Consider the following 20,154-nt stretch of genomic DNA (forward strand, 5'->3'; position numbering starts at 1 on the left):
TAATAAAATAATACTCTATTGATACTTCAACCAAAGGGAATTATCTTAAGGGGTCACTCACTGTAACTAAAATTTTTGAGAATGTATTTCAAATATGTGCATATCAAATATTTGAGATGTTGCTAATAAGGGCAGATGCCCCAACTAAAGGACCAAACACAGTTTAGTTACAGGGTATGTACTCTTCAGTACTGATGATATGTGCATGTACAGTTTTCTAGCTAGTGTCCCATTCATTTGCCCCTAATTTCTCTGCATCATCTCTCTCTTGTTTCTCTTGTGTGCATTTGTTTTTCAGTAAGCCATGACCTCGGTTTTCAGTCTGGTTTGGATGGCCACCACCACATAGGGTCTGAATGTCCGGCTGTTTCCCAAGGACCGGAAGAGGCCTCTCTGCTTGTCTGCTTTGGGGGCAGTCTTGTAGGAGAACCGTTGAATGGGCCACGGAGTCAGTGCGCTTTCTCGTGAATGGGACCAGTTTCTGTTCTTCCCAAACCTCAGAGCTTAAGCACTTGGGACGGAGATTTGGCCAAGATGACGCATTTGCAGGCTGGGCTCAGTCAAGACACGATAGAGAAAGCCCGCCTGGAACTGAATGAAAACCCGGACATTTTACATCAGGACATTCAACAAGTCAGAGACATGATCATCACCAGGCCGGACATTGGGTTTTTACGTACAGATGATGCCTTCATCCTGCGTTTTCTCCGAGCCAGGAAGTTTCACCAAGCCGATGCCTTCAGACTCCTGGCCCAGTACTTTCAGTACCGCCAGCTAAACCTGGACATGTTCAAAAATTTCAAGGCGGATGATCCCGGCATTAAGAGGGCGTTGATTGATGGGTTCCCCGGAGTGCTGGAAAACCGTGACCACTACGGCAGGAAGATTCTCCTGCTGTTTGCTGCCAATTGGGATCAGAGTAGGTAAATGTAGATAGTGTCTTTACTTGGCTTTGTCTTGACATAGTGCATCCTCACTGCATGCTGGGGTTGTGTGGTTTAGGTCAAGATTCATTCCACAAGCTGTCAAAGGAGGCTTTACGACCCAGGTGTAATGCCATCCAAAGGCAAGTTCACGGGAGAATCATAGCCTCTGAGTTGTACTGGGCTTTAGAAGGGAGTGTTCCTTTAATCAAAAATGGGATTTATTTTATTATTTTGGCTGATATTATAGAAGGTTCATGTATTCTCTTCAGTGTCATCACCTTTAGTATCAACAGCACAAAAAAAATGGATTCACTGGATTGGTTTCCACACATAAAATAATATTTTTTAAATTTATTTATTTATTATGTACACAATATTCTGTTTTGCGCGTATGCCTGCAGGCCAGAAGAGGGCACCAGACCCCATTACAAATGGTTGTGAGCCACCATGTGGTTGCTGGGAATTGAACTCAGGACCTTTGGACGAGCAGGCAATGCTCTTAACCGCTGAGCCATCTCTCCAGCCCCCCACATAAAATAATTTTGTGGATTCTCTTTGTGAATTTAATGTCCTCTTCTGGATGCCAGACTGTCCATACAATAGACTTCCTTTTTAGAGCCACAGCTCTACACGCTGGAGGCTGGGTATACCATCCTCTCCTGTAAGGATGCTCATTCCTCTCCCTGGTCTCTCATACCAAAATATGGAATCATCTTTGGATCTAGTTCTAATATCTGCTGCCCGAATTCCACCCACGCCCATTTTTTCTTAAAAAAAAAAACCATTCCTAGTATCTTCATTTCACCGCCTCCATTGGTATCGTTTAGGTTTAGGTTTACATTATTCTATGAAAATCAATTGCAATAGAATTGTAAGATGTTCAGTAGATACTCTTTTGTGGTGATTCCCACATTTTCTACTAGGTACTCGTATGATCTCATTTAACCCACCCAAGACCTTGACATAATAAAGGTGACCGCCATTTACCATACTTCCCATTGTATGCCACACAAATTTGAGAAGTTAAGGACCTGGCTTCAATGTCACACAGCAAGTGAAACCAGAAGGGAAGTTGGGTCCTGGTCCTGTGACTTGAGAGCCAGTTGACTCAGCCCAGCTAAGTAATGTCACTGTGAGGGTATGAGACCTGGGTGATGGCACCTTCCCCATGTCTGTCTCTTAGCCAGGCAGCACAATAAACAGTCAATGTCGAATAGGGACAAAGTGAAGGAGGAGCCAATCTCCAACACGTCAGCTGTGGGTGGAGCCTTCACAAGGACATCACGGATGCCAATTTTGTGTTCATGGGCAGGTTAATTGAAAAATGTATTGCAAACCTTTCCAATGCTATTTAAAGGATTTTCTAGCCCATCTTTCCGCTGCCTTATGTCACTGCTTCTTCTAAAAATAGCAGTAGTGCAGGAGGTCATTCCAGTCATTGACTATTTCCTGGGTGATAGATTGAGGCAGGACCACCTGACTCTGCAAAAGCACACACGTGTTTCAACACAGTTACCCTAGACTTCAGTCAGTTCTGCGCCTGGAACACTAATAGTGATGGGGGATTGATATCGTCTTTGTCAAGTTCATGTTGCAGTTAATGGCGAGCCTTGCTTTACGCTGCTCCACTGATGAGAAAAACGGCTGAGTTTTTACATTCACTCATCTGCAGCATTCAATCACCGAACACGTAGAGGGTGACTCTGATGCACTTAAGACAATGGAGACAGCATGTGGTCTTCATCAATGAAGACCCATGTGCAGTCCGTGGTTCATAGATGGTTCAGTGTATTCACAGCTAGCCCCTATACTGAATAAGTCCTCCTGAGACACATGAGCCATAGACACAGCATCTAAACTGAAGGGAACAGCCCTACTCCCAAGAATAGCACATTTGCTGTTTGGATTTGGGAACTGGAAGGATTTGATGATTGTGAAGAATAATCAGGCTGACATGATTGTGCTAAATTGTCGGTTTTCTGGGGTTTCATCTGCTAGGACAGACTCTGTGCTGAGTATCACTGAGCAGTGATGGTCACAGAGAGAGATGAACCAGAGTAAAATGCTTTATTTCATTTAAGGTTTGGTCTGAATATATCCCCAAATATGTTGTGAAGAAATAAGAGGTAACAAATCTCTGAGGAAATAATGAAAATGTTTATGATTCTTATAACCTTGAACAAGCTACTTCCTTCTCTGTTCCTTGCTTTCCTCATGTGTAAAATAAGCTTCTAGCTCTAATGCCTCACGAATGAGATGCCCATTCAGCCTCATCTGATGGTCCAGAAGGGATTCTCAAAATCACTTTATAGGCTCCCCATTCACTCAACTTTTAAAAAACAATCTCTCTCTTCTCCTCTTTATCATAGTCCCATGCCCTAATTTTCTCCTAACTATATAATTTTATCCTAAACATTTTACTGTTCACAGAATGATACTAGTGAGTCTATTTGACATTAAATTAGATGCAAATAAACCAGTTTGAATGTGGATGTGACCATATCAGTTAATGGTTATGTGACCTTAGACAAGGAGTCCCTCTGAGACTGGTTGCTCTCCTGGAAGGCATGGAAAGAATATCTTGATGTGTAGTGGGACAGAGCAATGTCACACTGGAATTCATTGTTTGGCATACAATAAGCATTTAATAGACACTGGCTTCGGGCATTATTACTAATATTTTAAAAATCTGACATCAAAAGTAATGGTGGACAGGTAGCAAATAAATTAGAACTGGATTCAGGAGGCCAATATTTCAATACCGGAGTGGGATTGTGCATTCTCTTCAGCCATCCACCTATGTAAAGTACCTGCTTGCTCTCCCCAGATCTTAGCCACACAGATCCTGCCCAGATGAGGTCCAGTATGCCAGAGAAATTCTCACAGCTTTGCAAAGTGATTGCTTCTCTCCGGGGGCTTAGATGATCAGGTAGTGACTTGAAGGTCTCATGTGAAAGGTTTACTGAGATTAAGATGATTATGAATATTTATTAAAATGATGTAAATATCATCCATCTTGATGTGATGCATGTATAAAAGTGACAGGCTGGGAGCAGGTCACAGCAAAGGCATGACAGCAACTGAGCTACTAGAGTTCAAGCTTGTCTTGCCCAGTGGTAGAGGCTCCAACAGCAGAAATTTGTCTGGCTTGTGCTTTGTGAGGCTGCCAGGCTGGGCTGAATGAGGTAAATATGTAAATATTGTGTACTCATTCACAATACGGCCAGCCTTCTAGAGCTAGCAGAATTGTTATTCTAGTGTACCAGCTTGATGTGTAGTGGGGACACAAGAAGATACCCTTACTCAATGATTCCTTTGATCTACTGGGTAAGAATTCACACTTTGACCCTTTAAGGTCTCTAAAGAAAACCTGTTTCTTCCTTTTTTTTTTTTCCCTGAGCTGCAAACTTGGATCTGAGCCTTTGCTGCCAGGACCCTGGTGCTGCAGAGAAAAAGACTAGCAGAGAGACACATGTATATTTATCCGTGGGTTTCATTCAGTCAAAAGCAAAAGTTAAACTTGGGTCCCATTATTTTACTTCTTAGAGTTTCCATTTCTCAAGTGGAAACTTGGTAAAACATCAGGCTCCCTAGGCTGCTGTGTCTTCCAGGACACAGAAGAGATTTAAATGACAAATCCTGAAGCCAGGTGGCCACCTTAAATCCCAGTTGCCTCCTGAGTAGTCACCCCCCCCCCCCCCCCGCAGCATGTAGTTGAAATCCTAACACCCAGTCTCTCAATTGGAAAGCAGGGCAGTGATCACACGTTTGACAGGTTGATGTCTGGAAGTAGTTGTAAGAATAAGCCCACACAGGTAAATCCCTGGGATACCAGATCAAAGGATACTTTCTAAACACAGAAACCTTTGATAAAATTATCAACTTTTTCCACTTGAAAAACTGTGAAAATTGTAACCATGTCAGACTGTAATGTTCATTATTTACTCCAAAGTCTCTTTGGGCTGGAAGGCTCTGAGAAGTTTAAAGGGCTCGTCTTATTTTTAATACCATACTTAGGTTATTAGAAAAACAATTAGGGACTCCAGTTGACACACATTAGTCCTATAGCACATCCATCACTCTGTGTGCAGACAAGCTGTTCCTGCCCCAAGTTTTAGAATGGTGGAAACACAATAGAAGATTGTAACTGTAGGTTTCTCTTCCACTTACCAGTTCCTGAATAGTCACTCTCAAACTTAATATTAATTACAAATTGTTTGACCTTTTAGCTCATGTTTATTATTAACTAGCTCTTACAACTTAAATTAACCCATTTCTATTAGTTTATATTTTACTGCAAGGCTTGTGGCTTGTTACTTCATACCTTGCTTTTTTTTAGCAGCTGCTGGTATCTCCCTGACTGTGCCTTCTCTCTATTTAGATTTCCCATGTGGCTCTATTCTTCTTGGCTATTTGACAAATTAGCTTCTTTATTAATCAATGGTAATAAAACTTACTCATCTCATACAGAAGGGCATCCCACATAAGATCTGCTACAAGTAAGAACATGCAGAGATGTATGGAACATTCCTGTGTTAGTATTATTGTCTCCCACAGCTGAAGGTTCAGAAATCAGCCAGGAAGTTGAAAACTAGTTTAAAGCATGATTTCTTCATGGTAGATGAGGTGCTAGAAGGAATGGTTAAATCAGGAAAATACACTAAAGAGTAAAGAGGCTGTTCAATAGTTTGATTAATTCCTCCAAATGTGGAGATAACAAGAAGGACAAACATCCAGAAGGCTGCTTTAGCCTGCAACATGGGACAAAGACCTAGACTGAGGACTAGCAAGCCCCAGGTATTGCTTAGGACTTAGAGGTGGGGCAAAGCTGAGGAAGTAGAGCAAACCCTTAAAGAGGTACCAAAGTCCTCAGTCAATCATACTCCAATGGAATGTTTTAGAAACTCACATTTAAGAGAAAAATGCTCAATTAATAATATCAATGTTTCAAAAAACCTGACAAACACATTTTTTTTTTGTCTTGGCTTGAGTCTTCATGCTTCTGCTCTGGCAAACAAGATATCTTGGGGAAAGAGCCTTCATTGAGTTGGGGCCTGTTATTCCAGGTCCGGTTCATACTATAACACACACACACATGGACACACAGACACACACACAGACACACACACACACACACACACACACACACAGAGAGAGAGAGAGAGAGAGAGAGAGAGAGAGAGAGAGAGAGAGAGAGAGAGAGAGAGAACTGCAAGTACTTTACATTTCCCAGGCATTTCCACAGACATTTTCTCACTTATTGCTAAGGGCTGATGGGGAGACAGAGAATCACTAACTTACTGATGGTGAAGAAAGTAGTTTAGAAGAAGACAGTGCTGACTTCTTTGAGGAGCAACTTGATCACCCATGGAAGAGCTGAGGCTCACGGCTTCCATTCCAAGTTAATTTCAGACATCTGGAGTAAATTGTTCAGCCCTGGCATTGTTAGAAGTTTCAAATGACTGCGTAAGCTTCTGCAAGGCTGTGTGTGTGTGTGTGTGTGGTGTGTGTGTGGTGTGTGTGTGTGTGTGTGTGTGTGTGTGTTTGTGTGCATGTAGGTGTATGTGTGAGAGAGTATACATGTGCGTTGAGTGTGTATGTGTGTGATGAAGCACAGGACAGGAAATTCAAGATCTGAGTAGAGTGAATCTCAAAAGCCCCAGTGGATAGATGGTGGGGTTGCGTGGTTGTTAGTGTGCAGGATCGTGTGGAGCACTGAAATGTTTAATACTCCCTGTCTCAGGCATTGTACAAGCAAAAGGAACCCTGTATTCCCAAAGCCATCAAGAGAGCTTGATAAAGACTTTGTAGAAATATCTGTTATCCATATGGTCAGAGTCGGCTTCCTTGGGACAAGACATCTGAGGTGATGATCTATTTATGAAGAAAGGTTTGCATGGGCTCAGACCTTCTGAGGTTTCAGTCTATACATGGCCTGATGGCAGAAGACAAAAACAGCTTACTCCATGGCAGCAGAGAAGCAGAAAGAAAGAGAAGAGGGGGGTTGGGAATAAAATATACCCTTCAATGCCATACCCCACTGACTTTCCTCCTGCAACCAGGCTCTGCTTCTCAGTGTTGTTCTCAGTATGAAGTGTGAATCCGTAAGGGGGTCAGTCCATCCACAAAGGCCCCTCATCTTTTTCCCAGAAGCCTCCTGTCTGAACACTGATGCATTATGAACCAAACTTTTAGTGCATAAATTTTGAGGGGACATTTCAAATCCAAGTGTTTTCATTATCATTACCCCTTGGTACTTGTTGGGGACCGGTTTTAGAACTTCCCATCGATGTTAAAATCCACAGATGCTCAAGTCCCTTTTGCAAAATGGCATACTGTTTATACACACATCCTCCTAAACCCTTTATGTCATCTCCACAGCAATGTACTATAGGTGTTATGCTATTAGTTATTTTATCGCATTAGAGAATAATGGCTAGAAATATTTTCTATCTCTGGTTAATTGGGTCTGCAGGTGCAGAACCCACAGACACAGAAGGCCAATGCCACATATTTCTGAAAGTTTACAAAGTCTCATTCCGTGATTTATGCACAGGTATTCCATCAAAGAAGGAAGTCTTCCCCAGGCTGAAAGTGAAGACTACATCCTCCTAGAAAGTTCTATGCATAATTTCATTTTCTTTTCAAAATTAGGGTTTCAACTTGTTTACAACAAAAATATGCACTACTGCTGTTCTGTAGGTGACAAAGTAGTCCAGGGATCCACACTCAAAGTTTTCATCACACTCCTCAACTCTCTGTGAGGTGAGGGATACAAGGTGACTCATTGAGAACAAGGAAGACATTCTCAAAGCATCCCCATGGCGTGCAGTCAGGGACGACTGTGCAGAATAGGATGCTGCACAGGGACTTGAGATGACTCAGAATGACAAGAGTGAATGGCCTTTTCAGTCCCCATTGTGAGTAGGAAGAAAGAAAATTGTAGGAAGCTCATGAGTCCAATCTGAGTAAACAGGAAGGATATGTGATATTAATTCTCTCTCTCTCTCTCTCTCTCTCTCTCTATCTATCTATCTATCATCTATCTATCTATCTATCTATCTATCTATCTATCTATCTATCATCTATCTATCTATCTATCATCTATCTATCTATCTACCTATCTATCATCTATCTATCTATCATCTCTCTCTCTCTCTCTCTCTCTCTCTCTCTCTCTCTCTCTGTGTGTGTGTGTGTGTGTGTGTGTGTGTGCGTGTGTGTGGTCAGCACTGAGTCTCCCTGGATTGTTCTCCAGGGTCTCTCATGCAGCCTGAAGCTTACTCATTTAATTAAGTTGACTTTCCAATGAGCTCCAAGAATCTGCCTGTCTCCTACCCTTCAGTGCTGGAATTATGAGTTTGTGCTCCTATACTTGGCTTTTATATGAGTCTAGGGTATCTGAACTCAGGTTCTTAGGCTTGTGTAGCATGCGTTTTACTGACTGAGCATCTACCTACTCCTTAGACTATTCTTTAGTGTGTATTCTTTAGTGTGATAACTAAGAATGTATTCTTCTTCCATTCTGTAACGGCCAGCACAGCTGCAGTAGTCTGGCCTTCTGAGCTTCCTGAAGGTCCCAATGTAGTGCTCCTACCCTAGTTCACATCCCAGAACCGTATCTCCCAGCAGTACCCCGGCCATCCCCTCCAGGCATGGCATGGTACGAAGATGAATGTCACAAGAGCACGACCTGCCTTCAGGTGTCTCAAGGTAAAGACATCATATTTTCATGTACTGTAGAAAGCCACTTGGATCTCTCTGTGCTTAGAGATGGATGCCTTCCAAAACTCAGTATGTTTTCTTTAAAGGTGTACAGTTGTTCCTTGTCCCCTGGCACTCTACAGTTACTTATCTGGTGCATTTTGTAGAGACAGTAGCTCCCTAAAACCTTGCTGCTCATTGCTGACCTGTGATGACTCTCCAGAGCTGATGTATCAAAAGCTCCAAGTTCAGCAGGTGCAAGGTGGCTGAATTAGCCATAAGAGATGAGGTCTAAGTCAGTTCTTTCTTCTGAGTGAAACCCTGAGACCATACATTGGGTGTACCTCTTAAAACTATAAATAAAATAGCTGAATGAAGCTTTGCAGGAACATGCAAGAGCCTGTTATATCTGGCTCAGGCTCTGTGCCTCATTCAGTTTGATTGTCCTGAGTTATAAAAAAGTCATGGCAGAAAAAGGGACCAAATTCTCACTTGTCCAGGCTAAATACCTGTGAGTAAAGAAAAAAGGAGGTGGGGCCAGGAAAGCTGCTAGGCATCTCACTAAGGCCAGGTGAACCTTGTTCTCCGAATCCCAAAGGCTATTCAAAAGGAAATCCAGCAAAAAATGTTTAGCCCCCTATTCTTTATACAATAATACCACTGGGATCCCTATGGCAGTGATCAGTTTTCCAACTATCAGGAGGAGTTTAGAGACGAGCTGGAGAGTGGGTGTGATCAAAACACAAAGCTAAGCCACACTGCATGCTTATCAAGAAGAAACGCTCTTAGGTGGGCACTAATAAAGCCACACTTAGTAGATGATGAGTTAAGGCTCAAAGAGGTTAGATTATCTGAGCTCACACAGCTGCAGAATGCTAACATGGGCAACAATCTCATCCCTAACTCTTTAGGTAAAACACCACACCACACGGCTCATCCCTAACCTATCTGCCCATCTTGGGACTGCGTCAGGCATTCAGGAATTCATGAGGAAGCATTGCCAGTCACTTTTGGTCTCAAGGGACATAGAAGATCTTGTAGTCCCCAAAGCAAATCCTTTGTCATATTCTATTCTATAGAAACCTTCAAGACCACAGGTTTGAAAATCCTCCTGTAGTCTGCTAGTTTCATTTTGTGTTGCTGTGATGTGCACCATGACTCAAATCAACCTGGGAGGAATGGGTTTCTTTAGCTTACTAGCTATAGCTCACCATGGAAGAAAGCAAAGGTAGGAACGCATGTCCACCTAAGCGAATGACTCCTTCCCAGGAAGATCTATGAGTCATATGGCAATCACTATTTCAAAGGCCAGTGGATTTGAACTTAAGGACTTGTAAGGATTCGGTGTACAAAGTTTGGTGGACAGAGTGTCTTTCCCTGTCACTGGTCCTCCCAAATTCTCATCTTGTAAATAAAGCATGCTTGGATGTTGGGGGAAATTCAAGGCCTTAAGAATAATATCTTCCCTTTCAAGGCAGGTTCTGGTTAAGGCAGCCCGGATGAGCTTGACATCAGTTCCTCCATTTGGAAGGGTGCTGCAGTCTGAACAATACTCTCATTGCTTTCTGTTGATATGATAAAACATCACGACCAAAAACAACTTGGGGAGGGGAGAGTTGATTTGGCTTGTACTGCCTAGTCATAGTCCTTCATGAAAGGAAGCACAGGCAAGAACCTGGAAGAAGGAGCAGAAGGGGAACCCTGGAGAAACACTGCTTGCTGGTTGCTCTCTCTGACTTGCTCAGCCTGCTTTATTACATACCCCAGGATCACCTGTGCAGGGATGACTGCTCACAATGGGCTGGGTAATCCCCCATGCACCATTAATCCAGAAAATGTTCCACAGGTTTGCCTACAGACCAAGTGGATTGGGGGCATTTTTCTCAGTTTCTCAGATAGCTGTAACTTGTGTTAAACTGAGAAAAATCTTACCAGTTCAAGAACCTTATTATTTTAAATTTTAATTTTTTATTTATATTTGTTTGTGTGTGCATGAATGTGTATACTAAGGTGTGTGTGTATATGTATGCATGCATGCATGTGTGCATGTGTGTGTGGCACGCACATGTGTGTAGACCGGAGAAGAACTTGTGGGAATCAGCACCCTCCTTCCACCATATGGGTTTTGGGGCTCAGGCCTGGCAGCAAAAGTCTTTACCATTGAGTCATCTTGCCGATTCCCGTGGTAACACTCTACACATAAAAAGAACATTGTTCACCACAGTCTTCTGCATTCTTGGAGATTTTCTAGTAGGCGTGGCAAGCACTTGAATGCATACATTGCTCGCTATTTCTGTGTTGAAGCTCCTCAAATTTTTTTAAAAAAAAAACCTTGGCAGCATTTTCTGACCACTTCCTGAGAAGAACATTATAGAGCTGAAGAAACCCTGTGGCACATGCCCAGGCTTACCAGCCCTTACCAGAGCACTGAGCCTCATCAGTACCCAGCCAGCAGCCCTCTTGCCCTTTAAATATGGTTCCCAGATAATCACTCCTGAACGGTGATGTATAGAACCCTAAGCAGCTGCTGGAGATGATGAAGTGGCCATGCTCAGCTAAGGCTGTAAATCAAGCTCCCAAGCCATTTATTGGGAGTGTGCTATAAAGCAGCAGAAGTTATTGCTGCTGCGCTGCAAAATGTAACTTTAGACAAGGAAATAAAGAGAGGCTAAATTTTGCTGTGAAGGTTTTAACGTGATGTGTTCTTCTTCCTTGGCCCATTCTCTTGCTGCTTTTTTTTTAATTTTTATTTTTTTTTTTTATCATTTTTCTCTTCCTCTATTTCTTCCTGATCACTAGGATGTGGGTTCCCAGGGAGTGCCTGCCGGGGTTGGGGGCTGGGATAAAGGGATGAATTGGGGAGAGGAAGGCTGGATGGGAAGACACTTGTGATCCCCTGGAGATGGGGGTGGGGAAGCAAGTGGTCTATTGCTCTGCTAGGGGTGAGATTTGGGGGTTGGATTTGGAGGAGAGGACAGAGATGTGAAATCGGCAGTCAGCCTAACCGCTTCGCTTATTGGAGTCAATTGTCTTCATTTTAAGTAGAGGGTATTTGATCTGGAAGAAATCACTACTCTGGCTTGAGCTTTGGTCTTGAGGGTCTCTCTTTCCCTCTCCCCTTTATTGGCCTCCTAAGTTTGGGACCTGCTCTTCACGAATGGGGCACCTAATCTCTGATTACTCAGAAGGTGTTGGAAACTCTTTGCCCAGGAGTCGATTCCCCTCCCTTATGACAGTTGGCTCAGCCCCTCTGTCAGTTATTTTGCCTTGTATAATTTGGCCTCACTTTTCTGATCTAAATGTTCCAGCTGCAGCCAAAAAGTCTCAGTCTCTACCCCGCCCCTCTCCTTATCCCTTCCTTTGCTGGTGTAGTTTCTCCACTAGGAGGGAGTGGGCAATCCAGAAGCAGAGAAGAAGCACCTCACCCGGCTGGGTACCTGGAGGCCAGGGAGCTCCTTCCCTAGGCGTTATCTAGCTGGAAGGAAAAGCAAGAACAAGCAGGTGAAGGAGAGGGATGCAGATCAGGCCCGCGGCAGACAAAACTGCTCTGGACACAATGGTCCTTGGAACCGAGCTGGCCGATATAGGAAAACCTTTATTGGTTCCATGGACATCGATGACCAAGGCTCCCGTGAAGAGCGCTAAGGCTTAGGAGCTGTGCTGAGGCCAGGACCAGGAAATCTGGTTTTACGCAAGGACACATCAATTCCCTTTTGAGTTTAACATCTGCACTCAGAAGCTTTGTTCTTAGCATGTGCGCCAACCATCAGCACTGTGCAGCCTCTATAGGAAGCTGGTGGGGGCAGGGCTCAGGGACCCCGCCCTGGTATCTGTGGCTACAGAGCTGGTCCCAGAAGCATCCTCTTGACTTCCTGACCTTATGGGACAGAAATCTGAAGCAATGGAAAATCCGGATAAGTCAGCATGTTCTAGGCTCTTTTCTGTAACGCAATTACTAAGATGATTGAGTTATGTGCAATTGAATTTGAGAGTGAAGGAGAACGAGTGGAGGATGCTCATGCAGATCCCTAGGCTAGTGATTCTCTGCAGAGCCCAGTGGGCATGAAGAGTATTGCAGAAGCCACAACAGGACAAGGGCAGGCCCGGGAGAGGGTGGAGGTCAGGCTGGGAGCCCTGTGGGCCGTGTGACTGAAACTTAGTCCCCTCGCTGAATAATAAGGCTGTGGCAGGACACGACTCGACAGTTTGCCAGCAGCTCCTAATTTACATCCCTACTCACCGTCACTGTGTACCCAACATCCAGAAGCAACGGCTTCATGATGTAGACGCCGCCATTGTCAGCGATGCTAGCTTCCATCTGGGACAGATGGAAGAAGGCCTTGCCTTGTTCTCACTGAATAGCTTCCTGTTTCTACTCAGTATCCCTTCACTCTGACAGGTCTGTGTAGATCCTGGCAATAACACACTTCCTCCCCGTGTTTTGGAGGGGTTAATCCGTCATGTGATTTCATCGCATGCATGCAGATGGGCTAACCGCACCTCCCACGGGGGGAGTGTGGCAGCTGGTATGTGATCTGTGGAACCTTCTCAGGCAAAGCCTTAGCTGCTGTGTATCTTTGGAAAGGAAAAGTGTATTCTGGACAAGATTGAATTACTAAATAATGGAGGGATGCCTTTTGAGGCCCAATTTAAAATTTTATTTCATTCAACTTTGTTTAAAGTAAGGAAACCTAGTTACCCACACTTCAGCGCTTGGTGGGAAGCGCTGATTGCGAGGATAGTGATTGGCTCAGGCACAGCTGTAAATAACCTCATATAGTTCTTGTAGTATGGGGGGCTTGTCCCCTGCTACACTGCCCACACTGGCACGCTTTATGACTTAGCTAAAACTTGTAATGCTTTCTTCCTTTCCTTTTAGCAATAGCCACAGTACTTCTATTTCAAAACTCTCCTTCCTTCCTTTTTCCTGTGGATGGGGAAGTCAGGAAAGAAAACTCACTGAAAGATAAGCTTTGGGTGTAGGCCTATGAAGAATTCCAAGGAATGGGATAAATAAACTGTCGCTAAGCATGGATTCACAGCCCTCAGCTTTATGCCCAGAAACACGATCTTCCCAGAGCGATAACAGGCAGGACAGGAGACATCCATCACAGCCTCTTTAGTCAAGGCTCTGGGTTGTGAGCCTTGCAGAACTGAAAGCCTGCGCTGGTTTTCTCTCCCACTCTCTTCAGCCTTGTGCTCTGTGCTCTTCCAGCGTCCTCACCTTCCTTCTCTTTAATACTTTCTAACCTTGCAGAAAGTGACCGACCTTTTCATTTAAACCTGGACTAAAAATCATTTTTTTCCCAAGCAGTGATTACCTTTTTTCCCTCATGTTTAAATGTTTCTAGCTACTGAGTATAGAACTGTGTCTCTCAACAAGGCTCTATTAGGGCAAGAAAATAGTGTCTGGTTTTCGGTTTATTGCTGTCACCTCTGTAGTAAGGAGGCCACTTGTTCATTCCTGGCTACTCAGCCCCAAAATAATCACACAGAAATCTGTATCAATTGCAATACAGTTTGGCCAATAACTTTGCAATACAGTTTTGCCAATAGCTTATGTATATTTCTGGCTTACTCTTATATCTTAAACTAAACCATCTCTATTGATCTGTGTATCGCCACGTGACTGTGGCTTACTGGGTAAAGTTTCATCAGGGGTCTGTCTCCTGCAGGGCCACATGGCTTCTCTAGACTCCGCCTTCCTTCTCCCAGCATTCAGTTTAGTTTTCCCACTTAGCTCTATTTCTGCCGAGCCACTGGCAGAACAGATTTATTCATTAACCAATAAAAGCAACACACACACAGACTTCCCAGATCACAGCTCTTTGGTCTTTTCCTTTGGTCTTTCATCGGATCTGCCTCAGCCTTTTCTTTTTCAAGTGATCATCACAACATATATAGCTGTGACCCTACCACTGAAGCCACAGCTTTTATAGTTACAGGCTTATATTTATACTGCTTTGCTCTCTCTAGTACCAAGACATCCACAGGTAGGGTCAGCGAGCACCAACCAGCACAGCATAGGAAGATAAGCATGGGTGATGATTTTTTTTGTGATACCAGAAGTGGGCTGGGTATAGTTGAAGCTACTATATAAACAGGGCACTGTAACCTGTTTTTTTCTTTGTTTTTCTTTTGTTTGAGGTAGGGTCTTGATAAATAGCCCATGCTAGCTTTGAACCGAGTCCTCCAGTTTCAGCTTCCCAAGAGCTGGGATCACAGACGTGTTGACTGCACTCAGCCTAACATGCCTCTCTTTGTTTATATGTTTCACTTTTTTATTGCTTGCATTGAGTATAAATTTTTCTCTACTCCCCTCCCTCCCTCCCCTTTTCTTTCTACCTTCTCCCATGATCCCCATGCTCCCAAAGTTCTTGTCTTTTCTTTGTCCACTGTTATTAAATCTTACACCCATCACACTCTTGCTGTAGGAACTCCTACCGCCAGTGGCCTTTGAGTTACCTGCACACGTGGGCGTGGCCTCTTATAGTATTTATGGCAGTGTAAAGCGCATGGCCGGCATTTTATTTCTGACTGCGAGATTCGGTCTCTGTTCCCCTGTTCCAGCGGAGGACTGTGATCTGAGAGTATACCCTTAAATAACCCTCTATTATATTCGGTCGCTGTTCCCCTGTTCCAGCGGAGGACTGTGATCTGAGAGTATACCCTTAAATAACCCTCTATTATATTCAGTTCTGAGCTAGTGTGGGATTTCTTTCTAGCGTCCTTCTTCACACTCTCTATGGGCTCACCTTCCTTCTTGCTGAACTAGGGGCTGAGACAATAGCTTTCTTGACAAATGTAACAGGTTAGAAAATATTGTTTCTCTTAAATAATGTTACCTGGGTATATAGTTTCATATCAAAATGACTTTTCCTTGACACTTGAGTATTCTCATGGATTACATGTTGGCATGTCTTTAGAACGGGTATCCACCGCCTGATTGCTATTTCTAATTTGGTTTTCCTCTGGCGCCTTTCAATTTGCTGCCATATCAAGGTACTCTGTTTACTTTTTACTGTGGCTTGGTGCTTGGTTTTTTGTTTTGACTCATTATTTATTTAGTCTTTGAGAGGCATCCACTGAGCATGTGTTAGTACTATGGTGTCTCTACCGCCTTTGGACTTCCTGATTCTGTGCTGTCCTTTCCTAAAGCCCTACATATTTCATTAGATTGTTTAATATACTTTTCATAGTTGTCCTTTCTTAACCTCAGTTTCAGTGCCACCAAAATATAAACTCCTGGAAGGGTAATAAGCATCTTCAGATTCAGTTCTCTGATGGATCCCACGTTCTGAGACAGCCATTGGCAGAAACTCTCAGGTGCTCATTAAGTCAATGTTAGATGAATAATTGAGTTCTCCAGCTTGTGGTGTATTCTGCTCATATTTACACAAGTAAAGATACTCTTCAGGTATGGAGGAAGGAGGTACAGTCTACGGCTTTCAGGTAGCTTCAAATCCTGATCACCTAAGAAAGGGAAGCTGTACAGTGACTGGGAATTGGAGCTATCATCCCGTCGATGCGCATCCTAGGGTAAAGCATGGAAGAGTGGCTACTCATCTCTCTTCTGAAAGTCTGTTCTTCTAAGGCAAAGTGTGCACAACCTTAGGGACTCCTGGAGCCTTCTACTGCTGTCAATAATCTTCCATTCCACCCTAAAAGAAATTTTCTTATCAAACAATGAAACATATGCTTAATTTAAGAATGCATTCAAGGATGCTTTTGCTATGCATTGTAACAGATGCAGCGCTAAGAGGGGGTGGACCAAAGTGATGCTCAATATTGCTCACAACCTTTTCTAATTCGGGGTCCTGGGTGTCCAGTGCTGCCCACTCATCTCTGTGGGCACCGGGGTTTCACATGGTGCACATTCATACGTGAAGACAAGCACTAATTCAAACAAAGTAAAAAAAAAAGTCTAATGTGAGTACATTGACCCATTATATATCAATGAGACAAAAAATAAGTAACATGTAGACGAATGTGCAGTGTTCACAGTCTCCTTCCTTAAATGCTGGAGACGCGGGAGACTCCCTTCCCTTTGACTGCAGTCCACTTTCATCCAGTGTGTGTTATCAATACAGCTTTACTAAAGACCTGCGAGCTTCCTGTACATCTTCTCCATGTTTGTGCTGTGCTTCCTCCTCCATCAACCGTGTTTGAGGAACAGGCACTACCATTAGCTAAGCAGCTGCTGCATGACAACACCTCGACCTTCTTTGTCTCCCAGGTACCATCAACTATTCCCAAGGTTTTAATGAAAGCCCCAGGGCCACAGCCTTGTTCTGGCCTTCCTGTTAAGGTCATATTGTACACTGATCATTTATTTACTTGCAGGACAGATTGAGACCATGAAACAATCTAGTTTTCCAACTCAACAGTCTCTGGGCCTGTTCATCTTCCTTTAAGTTGTACTCAGACGCTGAAATCCTCCTACTTCAGTTCATCTCGTCTTGACGTGATTTATCATACACAGCAGAGTGCCAATTGACACTGTCAACTTTCTGCCAGATCCATGAACTCATTAGGTAACGTTTTCGATGCTCTGCCGCATCTCAGAAAATAGTCTTGTAAATGTTCCATCACTCCATAAATGGATTGCCTTTCCCAAGCCTTTGCTAGCAGCCTCCTTCCTGCACTTCCAGCCTAAATAGCAGTCTTTTTGCTGTCTTTTAGCTGTTGCCTGCCTGACCCCATGAACTAAATCCAAGGCCATGTGCATCTAAGCATGCCTTTCTCACGACAGGTCCCCACTTCCTGGTCCCAATGTGGGCTTATTGTGGTTTTAGCATCATGAACTGTATCAAAGCTGAACAGCATATAGCAGCACTGGGTGAAGATGCCTGGTGATTCTGTGGGTCAGTTGGGTGACCCTGTGCTGGTTTTACGTGGCTTTCCTCACATGGCTGTTTTCAGGTACAGGGCTGGCTATGAGTTGGGTACAGCTGGGGCAGTTGGGGAGCTGGACCTCTGTCTCAGGGATTTTTATTGCTGTGTTTGACCAGGTCATACTGTAGATCCCCAGGTTGATTCCAACACTGCAATTCTCCTGCCTCAGGCTTCTAAGTGCTGGGATTGCAGATGTATGTCACCACATCAGGCTTTTCTATGTAGTGTAACTTGGGCTTCCTGGGGGAACGATGGCCACACACTTCTAAGAAAGAAGGTGCAAAAGCTACCAGACCTCTCGAGGTCTGGACTCTAGAACTGAGCTGTCCCTGCTGATCAATGCAAGTCACATAGCCAGGCAGGCAGCAAGGGAGCTAAAGGAGGCCATGCCTCTCTGCGGCACAATGATATTAGTGGTGAATATGGCCTGAGATGGGAGAGCTTTCCAGCCATTAGACAATGTATCACAGAAGCCAACGGCAATGAATTGTATTCCTTATGCCATGAAGAAGATCATCTCACGTAATATGCACTGTAATAGGTACTTGTGGAAGGGAAGGAGGGAGAATTGAGGTCAAATCTGATGCTCTATTTACAGCAGGCCCAGCTGCCAATGCTCTCCAAGGCGTTTTCTTCTGGTGATATAGGCAATTTCTCTCCACATAATAAATGCAACCACAGAACTGCTGATTTTATCTTTTAATATTTGAAGACCATAGAAAGACGGTTCGGTTCAGCTGCTAGATTTTCGATTTAACAGTGCTCATGAATACAATATTTGGGTGATTGCCGAGAAGGCAATAAAGTAGAACTCTGAGACCAGAGAAAGGAAGAGTCACACACGTGTGAGCACATCTGCTTTATGTGAGTGTGAGTAAAACTCGTGAGAAGTACAGGGAGAATTCAACATGGAATTCAACATGGAAGCTTTTATGTCAGCTTGACACACCCTCAAGTCATCTTAGAGGAGGGAACTCCAGTTAAGAAAATGCCTCCATATGATCAGGTTGTAGACAAGCCTGTAGAGCATTTTCTAAATTAGTGACCAATGAGGAAGGGTCTATCCCGTGGTGGTGTCATCTCTGGGCTGGTGGTCCTGTGTTCTCTAATTAAGCAGGTTGAGCAAGCCATGAAGAGCAAGCCAGTAAGCCACACCCCTTCATGGCCTCTACCTCAGCTCCTACCTCCAGGATCCTGCCCTGCTGGAGTTCCTATCCTGACTTCCTTCAATAATGAACAGCAATATGGAAGTATGAACCAAATCAACTTGCTTTTTGGTCATTGTGTTTCATTGTAGAAAACAAACAAACAAGCAAACAGAACCCTAACTAAGACAAACCTTCCAAAGAATAAGGCAATCTATTCTCTTTTGCAAAGGGAGACCACCCAGCATATATTACGTATATTGTAATAAGTTTATCCTGAGGTATCCTAAATGACTTGGTATTCAGAGGTGAACACACATGTATAGACATTGGTGTAAAGGTTCTTTTTCTGTCATGGCCGTGTCTTTATGTTTTATATCCATAACCTCATTTAATATTCCTATTCCTCAACAAGCAGATTAGAAGACGGACAACTTCCTTAGATTCTGGCCCCCTCGCCCATCAGCATTTAGAGCCAGCTAAGTTAGTAGCATGGATTTCTTGTCTTTCCCTGGCTAGATTACATAGAGTCAGTATTGTCCTGCATTACCTGATGCTGTGACACTGAGGAGTGAGCACAGCAAAGTCTTCACTTCAGAATGCATGCAGCCACGTTGTAAAAAGCCTGTTTCAGCCAGTGACGTCATCCTGGTAGGACCAGCATCACCGTCTTGACTCGATTGGTCTTAGTCAAGAAGAGTTTCATATGTCCCAGTCTGTTCTCCCAAAACACTGTGAGTCAGACCTCACTCTGTCCAAGTAGGAAAATAGGCTTTGGAAATCTTGTAACTTTCCAGAGACTGGCGTCTAGGGACAGTGGTGAGACCTATTGGGACACGAAGCTTAGCTAACCTGCCATGCCTTTCAGTCTTGCTCTTGCCAGCCAGAATCTTATCACCATCGCAAACGGTCTTTTCTTCCTTCATCATCCTGCCTTCATTTCCACAAAGCCTGCTGCAGACTGCTACCTAACTTCCTGATAGGCTAGAAGCTCCCCACCCCCGCCCCGGCGTGGGTGTCCATGTCTAAGCTGCCATGGATGGATTCATTTCTGTATTCTCTCTCTCTCTCTCTCTCTCTCTCTCTCTCTCTCTCTCTCTCTCTCTCTCTCTCTCTCTCTCTCTCTCTCCCTCCCTCCCCCTCCCTGGAAATTACCTGGATGATCATTTATCTACCTGCCCTGCAGTGCAGCTATGACTCATCACCCCTTCTCCATCCTTCACGGAATCCCTTTTGCCTTCCCTAGACATCTCTGATGTTTTCTGGATCCCACATGTTTTTCTTTCCTGGTTTATTGAGAGTCCACAAGCTGCTGAACGTATTGTATTCTCCCACTAAGCTCGGTGGAAACCAGCACATTGGCAGGCGATACCTCAGCATCTTGAAGGCATTGCTTCATTGTTAGGCCTCTAATATAGCTGTTAAGTCCGGTGATCCTTTAATCCTTGACCTTTCTCGTGGCTTCTGCTCCTTTTCTTCTTCCA

At 43.9% G+C, this 20,154-nt stretch overlaps 1 protein-coding gene across 1 annotated transcript in view; it reads left to right on the plus strand.

The window, feature by feature from the left end:
* Positions 1 to 468: 468 nt before the first annotated feature.
* The window catches only part of Clvs1 (clavesin 1), a 131,993-nt gene continuing 112,307 nt past the window's right edge, over positions 469 to 20,154 (plus strand). Inside the window, exon 1 of the mRNA XM_038348263.1 lies at positions 469 to 923. Within this exon, the coding sequence (XP_038204191.1) occupies positions 469 to 923 (455 nt within the window). The remainder of the gene's footprint in view (positions 924 to 20,154) is intronic.

This window comes from Arvicola amphibius, chromosome 11 (assembly GCF_903992535.2).
Source record: "Arvicola amphibius chromosome 11, mArvAmp1.2, whole genome shotgun sequence".
Taxonomy (NCBI): domain Eukaryota; kingdom Metazoa; phylum Chordata; class Mammalia; order Rodentia; family Cricetidae; genus Arvicola; species Arvicola amphibius.